The following is a 16,962-nucleotide window of genomic DNA, read 5'->3' on the forward strand; positions in this document are numbered from 1 at the left end:
AGTGCACCATGTAAGTGTACAGATATCGCTCTCCTTATACAGAAACGCTCAGAAATAGCTTACAAGTAAGTACTTCACTGGAAACTAGATCAAAATATTGATCTGGAAGGTTCAACACTTTCCTTTTAAAAAGTCTCCTGCTTTCACTGAGATATCCCATCCTATTTTGCAAATCGTTATCATCACACAGATAATTCTAATGGATATTGATGTTCCCATGGGGATTTACTGTATAGTGCTTACAGCATTTAATAAGTGAGTCTAGTTATCATGGTAACTGTGGTTACATTTTAAAAATTATGAAAATATGAACGAAATTAATTTTGGGTAATTAATCACTTTCAATAGGAAAAATCCAAACACCCAACAAGGGTTAAATGACTAAAGGTCACTTGTTTTGTTTTTTTCTCACATAACAAATTTTGATATATATATATATATATAAGAAATATATTTAAATAACTATGATATACGCTTACTTTTTAAAGTTTTAAAAACATTGATTGAATGTTTGTTCAGTTATGTTCAGTTCACTTGTTTTTATACTGTTCAAGTGAATACGGTATGTTTTTTTAGGAAGAAGGATGTCACGTGATTAAAAAACCCGGAAATATAATGTCTGCTACGTGACGAGATGTTTTAACGGGAGTAGGCTTACGTTACAGTCGAGATGTAATAATGACATAAAGAACGTGCTTTTTTAAAATTTATGTTTTTTTGAACCCCAGTGTCTGACATACTGAAATCGTTGATATAAAGCTAAGCACGTCGGTCTGGCGACAACAACAGCGTTTGTTTAAATTCATGGACAAAGACCAGTGTAGCGACATTGTAAGTAGGCGAAACCGCTATTTAAATCAGCCGAATTTGAGAGGGACCAGAGTTTTCAGCTAAAGTCATGAAGCCCCTAGTCGTTGTAACTTTTGTTTATTCATACACCAAATGCATTCAGACTGTGCCTTGTACTTCTTGCAGCAAGGTCAGTGCTCCTGGATGGAGATGCATCAGTTCATTGGTGACCTTCTCACATCTGGAAACACCTCCAAGGACCAGCCAGATGTGCTAAACGCAGCATGGGGCATGGCTGCTGCTGCTGCTGGTGGTGGTGGTGGTGAGGCTCTTGGGTTCAAAAGTGCTTCACTCGGTCTTCTAGAACAACGTCGACCTGCCCAGGACAAGTCAGAGGCAGAGCCTGGCCAGCAGATCCAGCTTGGGGCATTACAAAGAAAGGGGGAGGACAGAGACAGGAGAGAAGGTTAGAGCTCAAAATAAGGATTGTTTTGATTTTCTTGCTAAAATACTTGTAAGCTAATTCATGTTTCTTTTATGTCTAGATGTGCATTATGCCTGCACCTGCCCCGGCTGCCCTTACTTCACTTCTCCACCTTCCTTTGAGACTTTAAAACCCAGACAATCTTTGTTCTTGCCACCACGCTCAGATACAGTTTGCCACCACTTACCGGACACTGAACCAAGCAGCACCACTGCATCGGAGTTAGAGACCAGGTCGTCCAGCCGACCGCAGAGGGAAGACGCAGACAGTGGGACTCGGACCCCGGACAACAACTCAGACACTCCTCCTTCCAGATCGTCCTCAGGCTCCATGTCCCACCTCTCCATGTTTCCTTGCTTGTGTTGCCACCGCAGCCTACAAACCTGCGCTCAGATACTGAGCCACCAGGAAGGCACCGACCCCCCGTTTTCTCACACCCATGCCCATCATCATTTTCATCACCACCACTGTCCTATAAGTTCTTGTTTACCCTGCCCCCAGCTTGGCCGCTCTCACGCCTCACAGCTCTCTGGCCCTCTTCCCTGCTTGTCCTGCCAGCGCTCCTTTCCTACCTGTACTCAGGTGTGCCATCACCAGCACAGGCCAACACACACTCAGCAACAAGAGGAAAGAGGTAGGGCGGCTACGACCGTGTTGTTGCTACATCCCTGCATGCACTGCCCTGCCTCTTTTTCCAGACCGTCCCAGTTGCTGCAGCACCAGCGCTCTGAGCACGCCCACAAACCGTCCGGCTTCCTCTGCACTGAGTGCGGCAGGGCCTTCAACTCGCACAGCAACCTCCGCATCCACCTAAATGTGCACACTGGTGCTCGGCCCTACTCCTGCTCTGACTGCGGGAAAAGTTTTAGCCAGTCGGGGGCTCTGAAGATCCACAGGCGCATTCACACAGGTGAAAGGCCCTATTCCTGTCGATTTTGCGGCAGGGGTTTTCCCCATCTGGCAGGGGTCCGGGCCCATCAGAGGACCCACACAGGGGAGAAGCCCTACCGCTGTAGCCAGTGTGACAAATGTTTCACCCAGTCAGGAGCTCTTAAGATCCATACCCGCATCCACACAGGAGAGAGGCCCTTCATCTGCAGCCTCTGCGGGAAAGGCTTCTCCAACCGCTCCGGCATCCGCTTCCACTACCGCACAGTCCACGGTCTTGCCCCGGAACATGCTGGAGAAGCTGCAGCTGGGGTTGCACCTCGGGGGCCGGCCAGCCGCGGTTATCCACCTGGGCGTCCCAGGACTTTTCCTCCAGCCGGCGTTGAGCTAAATACACCAAACAACCTGGAGAGCAACCCACATACTGCTCCAAGCTCCAGAGATTCTCCTGCTCATCCTGGCCCCGCGCCGCTCAGCGGTAATGAGAGCAAGTCTCAGCCAGAGGCAGCAAACCGAGGCAGTGACAGAGTGGGGCTCTTGTATGCGTGTGAAGACTGTGGCCTGCGTTTTAAGGATGCCCCGTCCAGGAACAGACACCAGACTCTGATGCACTACTCCTCTGAGGGGAGAGAGGAGGAGGAGACGCAGAGGAAAGAGTTAAGCACAAATGAGAGGGTCCGTGATAACAGTGGAGAGTGAATTAATCAAATCACCAGAGGAAAGTGTATATAGTACAGTGTTGAAATGATTTGTGTGAATTATATTCTGTAGTTAATTATTACTATTTAAAAAGCCTTTGATATTCCACAACTTCTTCTCAAGCTATTCTATAGATAGATAGAACTTACAAATATGTAACACCTTAAAATGATTTCAAGGTGAGATTATGTTATGTTCAGAAACTCAACCATGCCGGTTTTCACCTTCAAAAGGTTTTGTACAATTTCTGATTCGATCCAAGTTTGTACGTCAGATTGTTTAACATTTCTCTATCAGTGAGAAATCCAGCTGTTTGTGCGGATTCATCACCACGACAGGCTTTCAGTCCATCTTTAAATAACCTTAAAACACCTTGCAATCACACACCAGGCCCACTTCTACAGTATTTTTCTTAATACGGTTGTTTTATTGTGCCTTATTCAGCAGTGGAATGACAGATTTGATCTTTAAGAGTGTTTTGTTTCACAAACCTTTCAAAATGCCAAAATAAAGTCAAACACACAAAATTACAGACCCAGTGTCTTTTAGGAATTTTTTTTTTTAGACATAATGAAGGACTACCACTGCCACCTGACCCTTATTATACAAAATGCCTTGTAATGGTAAAAAATTAAATTTTCTACCCTTTTCTATTTTCTTCTTTTGAAATTTTCCTTTAAGGGGAAAAGTTTGACCAGCAATGCCATATCAGTTTACTTAAATTACTTTCTTTAGTTTAACAGTTGTTTTTTCCCCATACAAAAGAAAATCCAATGGACTTTGAATGGCATAGAAAATTAAGTAAATGTATGTAGAGTATACAGCTTTAATTTTATATAACTGTTTAGGTGTTTCTCACTTGTGGGAAAGTTGCTGTATAGTGGTAAAACAAATAAAAAGACAGCCACGTACTGGATGTTAAGGTAAAACTCTAAACCCCTCAAAGGGAAAATAAATCTATCAGGCTCTGGAGTTTGGTTGAGGTATGTGTGTCTAGCTCAAGAACAACATCCCCTTGCCTGTTGTGCCTTCCTGTGATATGCTAATAATCCAAGCATTTATTTTAAACCAATGTCTGTTTGTTACTTTACAATGTATGTTAGAAATAGAAGACAATTATCTGAGGAATGAGAACCAGCAGACAAATAATTACACAATCCATTGTTATTAGATGTTTAAAGCTCAAGAGAGCCACCTAGTGGTTACACATAATCATAGCAACAGTCTTAACCACTTTGTTACAGTGTATCATTTCTAGTGTTTGTTAATGTTTCTTCTTCTAATTCCTTCCTTTTTTTTTTTTTTTTTACAAAACATGTTGATATTATACATTGTGAATACGATGTTTGGTGAGGACAAGTAACATATTCAATCCACTTTTGTTTGCATTAACCTGTTAAATAGAATGAAGCATACATTGCTGTATGTGTTTCTTTTCTTTTGAAAGTGCAGCTTGTGATTAAACATTTCATCAATAAAACAGTATCTCTGAGACACAAGTGAACCTGCATTTTCTTTGTGCATCACAGGATATTTCCAATACATACTTCCTGGGAGAAAATATTTGCATTCATATGGCTCTAAGAGCGTTGTGTACAGAGTGATGTTCACTCCTATATGCATAGTGGTCCAAAGTGACTTCTCAATTTTGGGTCCATCACTCCCTGGAAGTTCAGCTCTGTCAGCATTAGTACAGTCTGGACAACGCTGCTCAGCTTGAAACCATTTGAGATCACTCCAAGATCCCAACACACCTTTTAGCTCATTAGTCTATTTTTTTTCCACGCCTGAGCTTGGTTTGTTCACAAAGGCTCCTCATAGGTGTGCTTCTGTAGTAAAGAGTCACATGACTTTGGCTCTGCATAGACCACACTGACTGGCCGTGGGCCAGTGGCATGTAGAGCAGGAGTGCAGTAGCCATTGGATAGCATCCTGTGTGAGGGGCAGTCATACTGAGCGCGGCTGGACGTTGTCCTGGAACCAGCGGTAAGTCCTGGTAAAGGAGGTCCATGTGACTCGGAAAGCTGCTCACTGAATGGGGTGGCATACTCGGGCTCTGGGGGAAGAGGCTCGGCGTACTCTGGTAGGTTGTCAGGAGTATCATAATGGTTGATGATGAAGGGGGTGGTGTAGCCCTCATCTGAGGAGGGTCTAAAGGTTGACCCAACCTTCTGTCCAATGGCTGCGACAGCAGGCTCGGCATAGTCTGGAAAGATGAATAAATTGGAAAATTAGTCAAAACCAGTATGAGATTGTATTTCTATTTATTGAAGATGCAACAAACAATGGTTAGACGATCTATATATATCTACATCTGCCAATCTGTGGCAGGCCTACTCTTATTTCTGCAGGTACTGTCAGCTCTGAGCAGTTGCCAGACAACCAGCAGGGACTCCAGGAAGTTACTGGTCCCTGCCACGAAATAATGACCCCTCGTAAAGCAGTGAATAGTCTTTTTTACACCAAAGTTTTTGTACGGATTAAACAAACAAAACAAGCAGTAATTGGAGAGCTTTAAGCGGATTTTGTTGCTGTTGCTAGACTAGCAGTCTTTGTGCTAAGCTAAGCTACGCAACCGGTCGGTGGTATCAGTCTTCTCATTGAAAACTCCAAGAAAGTGAATAAGCACATTTCCCAAAAATGAATATCTCGGAATCCCAGAATAGTGTTGGACTCTCGCAGTTTGCCTCAATCACTGAAACATTAGCAGCTACATTCACCTGTTTTAACTGATACCTTTGTCCTTGTTATGTTTCATTTGTCACCTTATAGTATCACTTATTTGACTCCTGGTTGCAATTATATTTTTTTAATTAGTATTTTATCAAGTAACTACAACTTTTTACACTTATTTTGTATGTATCCCTCTAATGATACTGTTGTTTGCATGGTAAATAAAAGTATCTTTCAATCCACTGAGTGTCACATAATAAAACTGTCAAATAACCAGGATTAAAGTATAATCTTTAAGTCATTTTTAATTACCTTAAAGTACCGTTTCCAAACATTTTGGCTGTTTAACACAGTATAGTAGATTTTATTTACAATACGGGGGTGGAGAGCAAGACACTTAACCCCTAGTTGCTCCAGAGCCTTGCGACCTCTGAAATAAATATCAATTGTAAGTCGCTTTGGATAAAAGCGCCAGCTAAATTAATAAATGTAATGTAATGTAATATATCCCTTCCTAAGGTCAAGACTAAACCTCTACGCACCTTTCAAACAGGCATGTCAAAAAAGCTTAAGCCATTTTAGTTATTATCTTCAAGACTCCTAGCATCAGGATGAAACAATATGTAAATGAAATGTCGGGCATTTTACGAGCTTTAAAACATATTGGAGCATCCCCACTAATACTCCATTACTGTGATGAACATGTTATTAAATGGGTATGACTACATCAACTTTACTGCATGGCAGCATCCTTTCACAAAGGAGAAAATATCTTTTGAGATCAATTGCTTATTTGCATCTTCCGCTGCAATTTCTGGGAAAGGCTTCTCTTCCACTCAATAGCAGTCTCATCCCAGGCCAATTTTGAGTATCCTGCTTGGCCACCAACAATGTCTCCTCTAACCACAGGGACGGGGGGGGGGGGGTGACAGTGTAACAGTCAGATTCAACCACAACCTACTCTTCACTCCCAGAAGAGGCAGTGGTGTGGGAGGCCTAGACCTTACTCAAGAGCCAGAGCTATTTTAATTAGACAGGCTTTGGTGAGGGCTTTGATTGTCTTAGCTTTGACCCTCTGTCCTGTTTATCACTGGACCTCTCAGTGAAGGGCCCCCTCGCTGGGGGAGGGGACGGGGGAGGCAGAGAGGGCGACTGATGGTGGTGTTGGTGGGGGAGGCTCAGCGCTCTTTATCGAGCTCCAATTAAAGGGTCTCTTTCAGAGAGGCTCCGTGAACCAAAGAAAGGAATGTTTATACTGCGACTGGGTGATGGGTTGAGCCGGGGAAAAGAATGGACAGCCCGTGGAGAGAGCTGTTTGCCTGTCGGGCCTGGCATGAGCTCCTCATACTGACCACTGAAGCCTGTGACTGTTGGAAAGATGGAGGAGGGAAGGAGCTCACAACTTGAGATCCCCAGTAAAAACTGTGAATGGGCAATGAAATGGCTAGCAAAAACCGGCAGAGGCCAATAATAACAGTGGTAAAACTGAGGTGCAGCAGTGCTCTGTTAGAAAAGTCAAAAGTTATTAAATATTTCTCACCATTAAGAGGAGGGCTAGGTAAAGCATCGTGGACATTTCGCTCAAGAGGGTAGGAGATAAGACCTGACTGTGGGCAGGGGAGACTCTTCGCCTGGAAACTCTGACAACCTACTTGACACACAGACACAGTAAGGGGCTTTTGGAAGACTGGAAAATGCTGGAAAATGGTTAAAGAGCACTTGACTTACTTGTGGGTAAGGAGTACTTCAATTGTGAATCTTTCTTCCTATATAGAGAAGGAGATGAACACGAAGCTTAAAGTTTTGTACATAGTAGAGACTGGAGCATCACCACTACAGCTGAAACGATTAGCTGATTACTTGGCTGGCCGAAATATAACATGCAACTATTTTAGTAATCCATTAATGGTTTCAGTAATTATTTAGGCAAAAAATATTTATGCCAAATATGTTTATTACTTAGGTATGAATAAAATAATAGCTTTTAATATATAGCGACAGTATAGTGTGTGCAAACTGTACTTAGAAAACAAATACATTCTAAAAAGGTCAACAGTATTAATATACAGTACCTTCGCTTCCACCAGACTCCAACCAACAAACAACTGCCGCACATTAACAGTGCCAGGACCACTCCCACTGCCACTATTACTGGTTGGCTAGAACCTGCGGGATGGTAAGTGTCCGAGTAAGTAAACGGTTGTACAAATGTGTGGAAGGAATGCAGTTTATTGCAATGTTCGCAACGGTGGATGTGAGAGGATTCATTCTTCTCACATGTATTGATGATTTGACATGTAGTCTTACTACATGTCAATAATTCTCACTGTACACATGTGAAATAGGAAAGTGATAAAAGTACACACTCAGTCTTGTCTCCACTAACACTGGGCCCTCTGTGGGGGTGGGAGTGGGGCCGGGGCGTGGCGTCCCCATGTTAACTTTGACATGTGGTGATTCTGTTGGACAAGTAGCAGGACAGGACATTATAATATCAGGAGTACAGACATGAATTCACACCACTAGAAAGATCATAGTAACAGATAAAGGTTTTTTTGGACAAGTAGTGAGAATACGCACCAGCTGCTATGCCAGACCTTGGTGTGACCTTGGCAACAGGACAGCCAAGAACTTGGAGCTGAACTGAGGCTCGGCCGTGCCAGCTCAGTGGTTGTAGCCTGACAAACCGAGCAACCACAGGAGGAAATAAGCTGTTGATAACCCTGAGGTGGCCAGCAGTATAGGCCTGAAACACCTGGGGGCCATAATAACAAAGTTACTAATTCACAGAGAACACCAGAAAGCCCACAGTGTAAACTCAGTTGCCACAGCTCCGTTGGGGCCTCAGTAAGAACCATTAAGTGAACATCTGCAAGTGCAATGCATACCTTTCTTTCTTTGCTGAGAGCCTGTTTGTAAAGCTTCCAAATCTTTCTGTCTTTGCTGAAAAGAAGAATATAGGATTCTATGTAGAACTCATTTGTTCCAGTTGTTATTATTCCTGAAAAAAACAAAACAACAACAATCAGGACACAACATTTTGATTGTTCAATATTTGAGATGTGACGAAAGTGGTTTCACATAATACAGCGAGACACTGTGGAAATAAAATAAACACACACATTGTAATATAATAGTAATGGTAACATTTTAGCCAAGTTAAACATTTAAAAAATAAGTTGGGGGATTTTCTATATTTTTTCTCATTGACAACAAATCACATGAAAAAAACCAAAACCAACAATGTGTTGAGCCCCATCTCAATAGTACTGGACCTCCCCAAGCCCAGTGGCTTCCTACTGAAGATGTACAGTGGGTATGGAAAGTATTCAGACCCCTTTAAATTTTTCACTATTTGTTTCATTGCAGCCATTTTCCAAAAATCAAAAAAGTTCATTTTATTTCTCAGTAATGTACACTCAGCACCCCATCTTGACAGAAAAAAAACAGAAATGTAGAAATTTTTGCAAATTTATTAAAAAAGAAAAACTGAAATATCACTTGGTCATAAGTATTCAGACCCTTTGCTCAGTATTTAGTAGAAGCACCCTTTTGATCTAATACAGCCATGAGTCGTTTTGGGAAAGATGCAACAAGTTTTTCACATCTGGATTTGGGTATCCTCTGCCATTCCTCCTTGCAGATCCTCTCCAGTTCTGTCAGGTTGGATGGTAAACGTTGGTGGACAGCCATTTTCAGGTCTCTCCAGAGATGCTCAATTGGGTTTAAGTCAGGGCTCTGGCTGGGCCATTCAAGAACAGCCACGGAGTTGTTGTGAAGCCACTCCTTCGTTATTTTAGCGGTGTGCTTAGGGTCATTGTCTTGTTGGAAGGTAAACCTTCAGCCCAGTCTGAGGTCCAGAGCACTCTGGAAAAGGTTTTCGTCCAGGATATCCCTGTACTTGGCTGCATTCATCTTTCCCTCGATTGCAACCAGTCGTCCTGTCCCTGCAGCTGAAAAACACCCCCACAGCATGATGCTGCCACCACCACGCTTCACTGTTAAGACTGTATTGGACAGGTGATGAGCAGTGCCTGGTGTTCTCCACACATACTGCTTAGAATTAAGGCTAAAAAGTTCTATCTTGGTCTCATCAGACCAGAGGATCTTATTTATCACCATCTTGGAGTCCTTCAGGTGTTTTTTAGCAAACTCCATGCGGGCTTTCATGTGTCTTGCACTGAGGAGAGGCTTCCGTCGGGCCACTCTGCCATAAAGCCCCGACTGGTGGATTGCTGCAGTGATGGTTGACTTACTACAACTTTCTCCTGACTGCATCTCTGGAGCTCAGCCACAGTGACCTTTGGGTTCTTCTTTACCTCTCTCACCAAGGCTCTTCTCCCCCGGACGGCCAGCTCTAGGAAGGGTTCTGGTCGTCCCAAACGTCTTCCATTTGAGGATTATGGAGGCCACTGTGCTCTTAGGAACCTTAAGTGCAGCAGAAATTTTTTTGTAACCTTGGCCAGATCTGTGCCTTGCCACAATTCTGTCTCTGAGCTCTTCAGGCAGTTCCTTTGACCTCATGATTCTCATTTGCTCTGACATGCACTGTGAGCTGTAAGGTCTTATATAGACAGGTGTGTGGCTTTCCTAATCAAGTCCAATCAGTATAATCAAACACAGCTGGACTCAAATGAAGGTGTAGAACCATCTCAAGGATGATCAGAAGAAATAGACAGTACCTGAGTTAAATATGAGTGTCACGGCAAAGGGTCTGAATACTTATGACCATGTGATATTTCAGTTTTTCTTTTTTAATAAATTTGCAAAAATTTCTACATTTCTGTTTTTTTCTGTAAAGATGGGGTGCTGAGTGTACATTACTGAGAAATAAAATGAACTTTTTTGATTTTTGGAAAATGGATGCAATGAAACAAAGAGTGAAAAATTTAAAGGGGTCTGAATACTTTCCGTACCCACTGTAAGTCTTAAATAGGTAACAAATATATGGTTAAATTTTTTGAAAAGGCTCAGTGCATTTCCAAAAACAATTTTTAGGAAACATTATATAGCGCATTTCTTGAGGTCTATTTTCAGTGGTGGATTAATACACATTTGGTGTGCTAGCAAGTATTTCTGGCAGTAAATGGGATTGAATAAAAATGAATTAGTGAAGGTCATGTCATCTTTATGAATTATTTTGGGACAACAATGGAGGTGGACATAACCTACTGTATACAACGCTTAAAATACACACACAATACTTGTTTTTAGGAAATATAGAATATCGTCAGACTTCACACAGCTATTAAACCCATCTAATCGTAACATTTTTACCTGTTATAGTGCTTCTATCAGTCAGCTCCAGTTCCACCCATGGTTTTGGATCATTACTGTCTGCTGCCCAGGGTAGGAACTCATGGCTAGAGTCCATGTATCTGGAGGACCAGAACACTGTATACTCTTGACTGTTTTTATTCCAGAAAGATGAGGCATTTAAACCAGAAACACTCAGGACATTGTCGCATTCTGTTCGGGGACCAGAGGAAAGGTGTGAGCTACACTGGCGCCTTGAATACAAATAACCTCACATCACAGTGAAAGGAAAGAAAGCTTATATGTCTGCAAGGTGGGAAAATACTGCATCATGTCTGCATGCAAATAAAGTGTTACTTAACAGGCAACAACGCTGCATATGCCCTTTGAAACACTCTAACATGTAGTGATAAATGTCACGTCTTGCTCGTACCTTTGCTGAAGAGCAGCTTCTTCTCAGATAATGATCCCCTGTAAAAAGGACGATTAAAAAGGTCAGTACATCCACATAACATCAAATATAAACTTCATTTACAGCTCAACATGACACTAATGTGATCTCTTATTTTCAATATGATAACAGCAGACACACATTTTTGAGAGGATTCCATTGGCAAAGGTGGATTCATAGAGTGTAAGACTTCTCCCACGATTCAGAGTGACATGACCTCCCAGACTGTCAGATGCAGCTCCAGCATGGACTGCAGACTTGCACAGGACTGAGGTCTATAGCAGAGGGGACATACGGAGCAATTTCAGACATTCATTAAATTAATAACTTGTGCACAAAAAATGAAATGAAGTTCACTTACATCTCTGTAACCCTGTTCAGAGTTTCCCCAAACATCTCCTGTGATATTCTTACATCCAGCAGGGCAGTACACACTGAGAAACAGCAGAGTCGCATGTGAGAAACACTGTTCTGCTGAAACAGATTCTATTATGGGAAATTTGGAGGTAAACCACTTACCTCAAATGCAGCAAGCTAAAATGAGATCCTCGTTGTAAACAAGAAATTAGATCTGTAACAGCGAAACAAAAATATACTTGATGAACTAAAACATTCTTTAATAGTATGTATTGGTGGACCTGAATGAATTATAGGGTGCGAGACCCAGTATCTCAGGCTTACATAATACCCCTCCGCGTCATTCACTCAACCACACACAAACAGATTCTGTGTGAGACATGCTCTAAGTGTGCTATGTTAGGGGATGAGCGGTCATCACTGTTGATGTGACTAAGCCCTTTGTTACTGTGACTTTGTCACAGTTCACGAGTACAGTGAATGGGCCATCATGTGATCACAATTAACAGACAGTGGTTTGTATGTCTGAGCTCCAGACACTGCCAGATTTCATAAACAACTCAGGAAAAAACAGGAAACTACGATACATACTGTACAGTACGGATGACTGCATGCAGAGAAAGGGGAACCATCTCTAAGTATAGACCAGCATTCAGGCCAAACAAGTCCACATGGTTATTAAAATGATACACAGGAAGAACGTTGAATAATTTTGTCATTTAATTTCTATTTTCCAGACACATTAAATTAGGATTTAAATCCCTAAATAAATGTACGTGTACATGTGTAACAATCTGTTGCTGCACTTGCTAGATCAACAGCTTCTGGGTTGCATTAAACACTGGATAGTAGTGGGCTTGCAGTGGTTAACGGGCTGATGAAGAGGAGGGGGGAGTGAAAAAGAATTCCAGCTACTCCGAGCCTGAGGCCTCACTCCATTCAGCCTGACAGAAGGAGTCCGATTCCGGCAAACACGGCAGAGCAAAGACAGCGATGGAGGATGAATGCCAATAAGAAGTGACTCATGCACACAAGTGCACAAGCACAGATATTGACACAGACATTACACCAGTGTAAACTTGTAAATGTGTAAAATTTCAGAAATTCAATTCAAGCTACAAATGCTGACATTTGTACAATGTGAGCTATGTGCTCTACGTGCCATAAGACCGCAGATGTTCTTAATAAACTACATTCATATACTTCACAAATAATAATCAAAACAGTTATAGACATCATACCTGGATACCGGTCTGTGGCATAGGACAGTAGAAATCCTCGTCCAGAGCGGTGTGGGCCTGACTTGAAGGTTACTGTTACTTCATTGCTTTTAATTGTCATATTCTTCTGTGAAGCATCAAGCTTCCCACACACTGGGCCTGTGAACACGCAGACCCACAAACTGCACTTGTAAAAGCCCATAAACACAAATACATGTTGCTTTCCGAAACATAATGCATATAAACAGCAAATTACATTCTTGATCAATGGGGTACTGTCTGTTCCTTACTGAGCCAACAGCTGTAGATGATTTTAAGTCAGTCTAACCCAACTAGTGCTGTCATGTTTGTATCCCATAGCTACACCTGCATAGCAAAGAGCACGGCTGTGTAGTCACATGGAAAATCTGCATGTAAGGACACCTCCCCAGCAGAGCCAACAAAATAAAAATCATGAGCCAGGCAGGACCTGTGGAATCCGATCATAAACACAAAAGGCAGCCTAACAGGATCTTTCTATCACCTGAATATCTCAACTCTTAATTTGGTGTATTGTCATTGTTTATGCCCTCGAGGCATGACTTTATACACCTGTTTGGAAGATGTGTCTGTTGCGAAATTGGGTTTCCTTCTTCTGCTGATGTATCAAAGGAAAGGCATGTCCTGTGTGAATTCCACAATCATGACTGGGAAAACGTCAGTAATGACACGGAACATAAAAAGCAGGTATTTCAGAGAAGAACTGACTCAGGAGACATGAGAGCACTTCTGTAATGTCCCAGACACAGTGATCAGACATCAACCTGGGATGCATTTAAAAGACACACTGTATTCCAGCAGCGACGAACAATCTTACCGAGGCTGGTGTCTCCGTTCTTGTAGGTGATCACAAGAGAGCCATTGCTGCAGTCTGGACTGCTCTCAATGTCAAAATCCCCAAACAGCAGCCGCAGCGTGCGCCCCTCTGGCACACGAAGCCTCCACTTACACCAGGTGTTACTGGGGTAGGTGCCTGGATAGCTCTGAGAGGCCAGCGTGCCGGACTCTGTGCCCAGCACTGTATGTCCACAGCCATTACCTGAAATAAAGACGAGAGTTTCCCAAGTTAAATCCAACATCAGGACAAGTTAAGGGACAGTTTCATTCCAAAATTAGATGCGGACCACTTGCTGATTAAGAGGAGCTTTAAAAAAAACAACTGCGGGAACAAAAGTAAAGAGTCACTCTTCGTGTTTTATGTCACTTAATAACTTTTTCATGAAAAAGGTGTCTTCATGAGGATTGAACCATTTTCAGTTTTACAGCGCTGGCTGAAAATCTGAGTAGCAAAAGGTAAAAGTTAATAGGGTTTTAAAATCAAATCAAATATGTACTAGACTAAAATGTAATACTTGTTCAGTTTTGAAGACAAAATTATTATACAGTGGGCTAACAAGGGCTTAAAAGTTATTTTCATTATGGATTCATCTTGCCAATTGTTTTCTCAATTAACCATTTGGTTCGTCAAAATGTAAGAATATAGTGAAAAATGGCAAGCTGGCATATTCACATCTTCTTTTGTCTGGCCAGTAATCCCAAATCCAAAAAGGTGTTCAGCTGAATATTATGAAAGACTAAAGAAACCACCATTTGCATTTAGCAAGCTGGAAGAAGCGAATTATTGGCATAATTTTGTTTACTAGCATGACTATAAGAAAATAAAAAATTAACCGATTGTCAAAATTTTTTTCCATTAACCAACCTGTTGATCGTCTAATTTGTTAATTGTCTGTTGTTCAATGTCCTGTCAATCCTGTTTACAGACCACTAACTAACAGGAAATGTTTATTTCTTGCACAGCTGGTGGATATCAAAGCATAACTGATATGTTTCACTTCTAAAAACATCTGTGCCAAGAGTTATCAGCTGAGCACCTCAAGCTTAAATGAAGCCAAAATCACATAACCGCAGACAGATTCGTCATTAATTCCATACACACAATATTAAGGGCTTTGTAAGTGCACTATTTAAGGATAGATGAGTAATAAAATCTCTTCTGAACATGCACAGCAGACCAGGGCATGTTTATACTTTTCTGATCACAACTTTGAGATGACACAACTGCCGACGAGGGAAGTTCTCCAAAGACCTGTACACTGGATTGCAAAAAATACTCTTCATAGATTAAACACAAAATATGTACTTTTTTACTGTATATACTGCTGTTGTTGACAGAAAAGGCAATACATTCTAGTTTTTTTTTTATCCATTACTATGAACATTACTTTCTCAACTGTTGATTCATTACATCCTCTGACCTGCGGTTTCTGTGACTAACACTTTGACTGGAACAGGCAACACAAATATTTAGATCCTCTAACATCCCCGTGGGTCCCACAAAATAAATGAGTCAATTCCAACAGTGGTCACACAGAGATAAGTGCTGCGGGGGCGGCAGGCTCAAAACATACAACCCAAAATGTCAAAGGTTCCAAGAATGGTCAAAACTTGGAAAAAGGCAAAAGGGTCCATCTAAGCCTACACATCATCCCTGTCCTTGTCTTCCATATAAGGCTCCTGGAGATCTGTTGAGGAGAAACGGGAGGATAACCTTCCACTCACCCCATGTCACACCAGACGTTTCCCTACTTCCTGACAGCTCTTCAGCTCCTAATACCATAAACCATTGGATGTTATTGCCCTCCTCAAGTCCCCAAAGGATTCCCTGGAAATGCCACAGCGACATACTGTATCCGTGGGCAGCAGAGCGTGGATCTATCACCTTCCTGTGGGAGGCCACAGAGGCTGAAATGTTGGGGAAGTTCTGGGTGGCCAGTAATCTTCCCCTGCTCACTGAACCCTTTCACCTACAGTCTGTCTCCGGGCCTGTCCGGTTCTAGTTTCATACAGCAAAGGGATACGTGTTCAGCCTGTTCTGACCAGTTTAGAAATTTCAAAAGGTGAATTAAAGAAAACTGGAGTCTAACTGGGTAGCAAGATAACAGACAGTCAATCAAAAGAATCACAGCAACATTGTTTTCCACTTGAGGCTTTGCTGTCAGGCCCTTACAGGTCCTCACTAGCCGACAGGATGCTCACCAGTGCTTCCTTTCACTACATTGCCTTATCCGGTCTTAAGTGTCAATCACAACTTTACAACACCAAGGCGGCAATTTTTCCCCCCATACCCAGGCCGCCACCAAAGCTCGGTAAGACTAGGTAAACATGCACAAGGGAAGAGTATGTAAAGAATGCTACCATGACATCACATGGTGGACCTCTGCGCCTACTTCAACTGCAAATACAGTATTTTGCCATTGACCTAAACACATTCATTATTATTATTATTATTATTATTATCATCATCAAGTATTATTATAATTGACAGCAGAACATATCAAAACGGCATGCATAACAGAGAATAGGCCTAGTTCATGGTGAAATCAGTAACGGTAAATAGTTGGTGAACGACAGCAACATATGGTTGATAACGATTAACTTAACGTAACGTTAGCTTAGGTAGAGTGCAAAGGATGTTTCAAAGCCTGTTGGTCATTGGTGCTTGTCGTACGTCTGCCAGTGCTTTTAAATCATGCCACTAAACAACAACATACCACTTAAGTATTAAGTAAAATTAACTAGCAATTCATCTGCTTTAGCTGCTCGCGAGCAGGTAACGTAACGTTTAGTAGAAGAAATAGCAGCAAATATGTTCGTCACGTTCGTTATCTTATCAAAAGGCTGTTGTATTTCTTACCCTCCTGGCTGCGAACACCTACGGAACAGATGCTAAAAGTGATCCAGAAACCGGTAACAAGAGACTTCACAGCATCTCGGATGTTTTCGCACTTTGCAAGCATGATTTCCCGAGCTCAGCATTAAAAGGTAAAGCGCAAGCCCCGACAACGGCCGAGCTGCTGGTTCATTAAAAAGTTACAGTACAAAGTACTGAATATTTACTATTGGCCACGGGGCGTAAACTCGACTTCCATTGGTTCACCGCGAGTGTCAATCAAATGATCTCACGCGTTCCATTCCCAAATAGGGGTGGGTTGACTAGTAGGTGTGTGCCAGAGCTCTTTAAAGTGCCCTGGTGTGTGCTGATCTGAGACCAGCCGCTGGCAGTAAAACTACTGACTTGGACTTAATCTGTGATGTACTTTCGT

At 42.2% G+C, this 16,962-nt stretch overlaps 2 protein-coding genes across 4 annotated transcripts; one reads left to right on the top strand and one right to left on the bottom strand.

Moving 5' to 3' along the window:
* Positions 1-611: 611 nt before the first annotated feature.
* On the top strand, positions 612-4,359 carry si:ch211-79k12.2 (uncharacterized protein LOC568844 homolog). 2 transcript variants are annotated; one of them, XM_038711778.1, is made up of 3 exons: positions 612-831; positions 976-1,255; positions 1,335-4,359. In XM_038711778.1, exons 1-3 carry the CDS (start codon positions 805-807, stop codon positions 2,858-2,860), a joined length of 1,833 nt encoding a protein of 610 aa, XP_038567706.1. In that variant the 5' UTR covers positions 612-804; the 3' UTR covers positions 2,861-4,359. The 2 variants fall into 2 exon arrangements, with proteins under 2 accessions (XP_038567706.1, XP_038567707.1); XM_038711779.1 differs by having other exon boundaries at positions 1,440-4,359.
* si:dkey-34d22.1 (discoidin, CUB and LCCL domain-containing protein 1) lies at positions 3,413-16,736 on the bottom strand. Of its 2 annotated transcripts, none has more exons than XM_038711777.1 (15): positions 16,554-16,736; positions 13,674-13,895; positions 12,839-12,976; positions 11,760-11,811; positions 11,602-11,674; positions 11,382-11,515; positions 11,223-11,260; positions 10,811-11,002; positions 8,422-8,534; positions 8,114-8,288; positions 7,900-7,992; positions 7,606-7,699; positions 7,262-7,299; positions 7,074-7,181; positions 3,413-5,066 (listed from the first exon to the last, which is right to left on the bottom strand). In XM_038711777.1, exons 1-15 carry the CDS (start codon positions 16,654-16,656, stop codon positions 4,663-4,665), a joined length of 1,977 nt encoding a protein of 658 aa, XP_038567705.1. In that variant the 5' UTR covers positions 16,657-16,736; the 3' UTR covers positions 3,413-4,662. The 2 variants fall into 2 exon arrangements, with proteins under 2 accessions (XP_038567705.1, XP_038567704.1); XM_038711776.1 differs by having other exon boundaries at positions 7,074-7,184.
* Positions 16,737-16,962: the final 226 nt, after the last annotated feature.

The sequence above is a fragment of the Micropterus salmoides genome, unplaced genomic scaffold (genome assembly GCF_014851395.1).
Source record: "Micropterus salmoides isolate LMB-PRFRI ecotype aquatic unplaced genomic scaffold, ASM1485139v1 Ms_hic_scaffold_11, whole genome shotgun sequence".
NCBI classification, from domain to species: domain Eukaryota; kingdom Metazoa; phylum Chordata; class Actinopteri; order Centrarchiformes; family Centrarchidae; genus Micropterus; species Micropterus salmoides.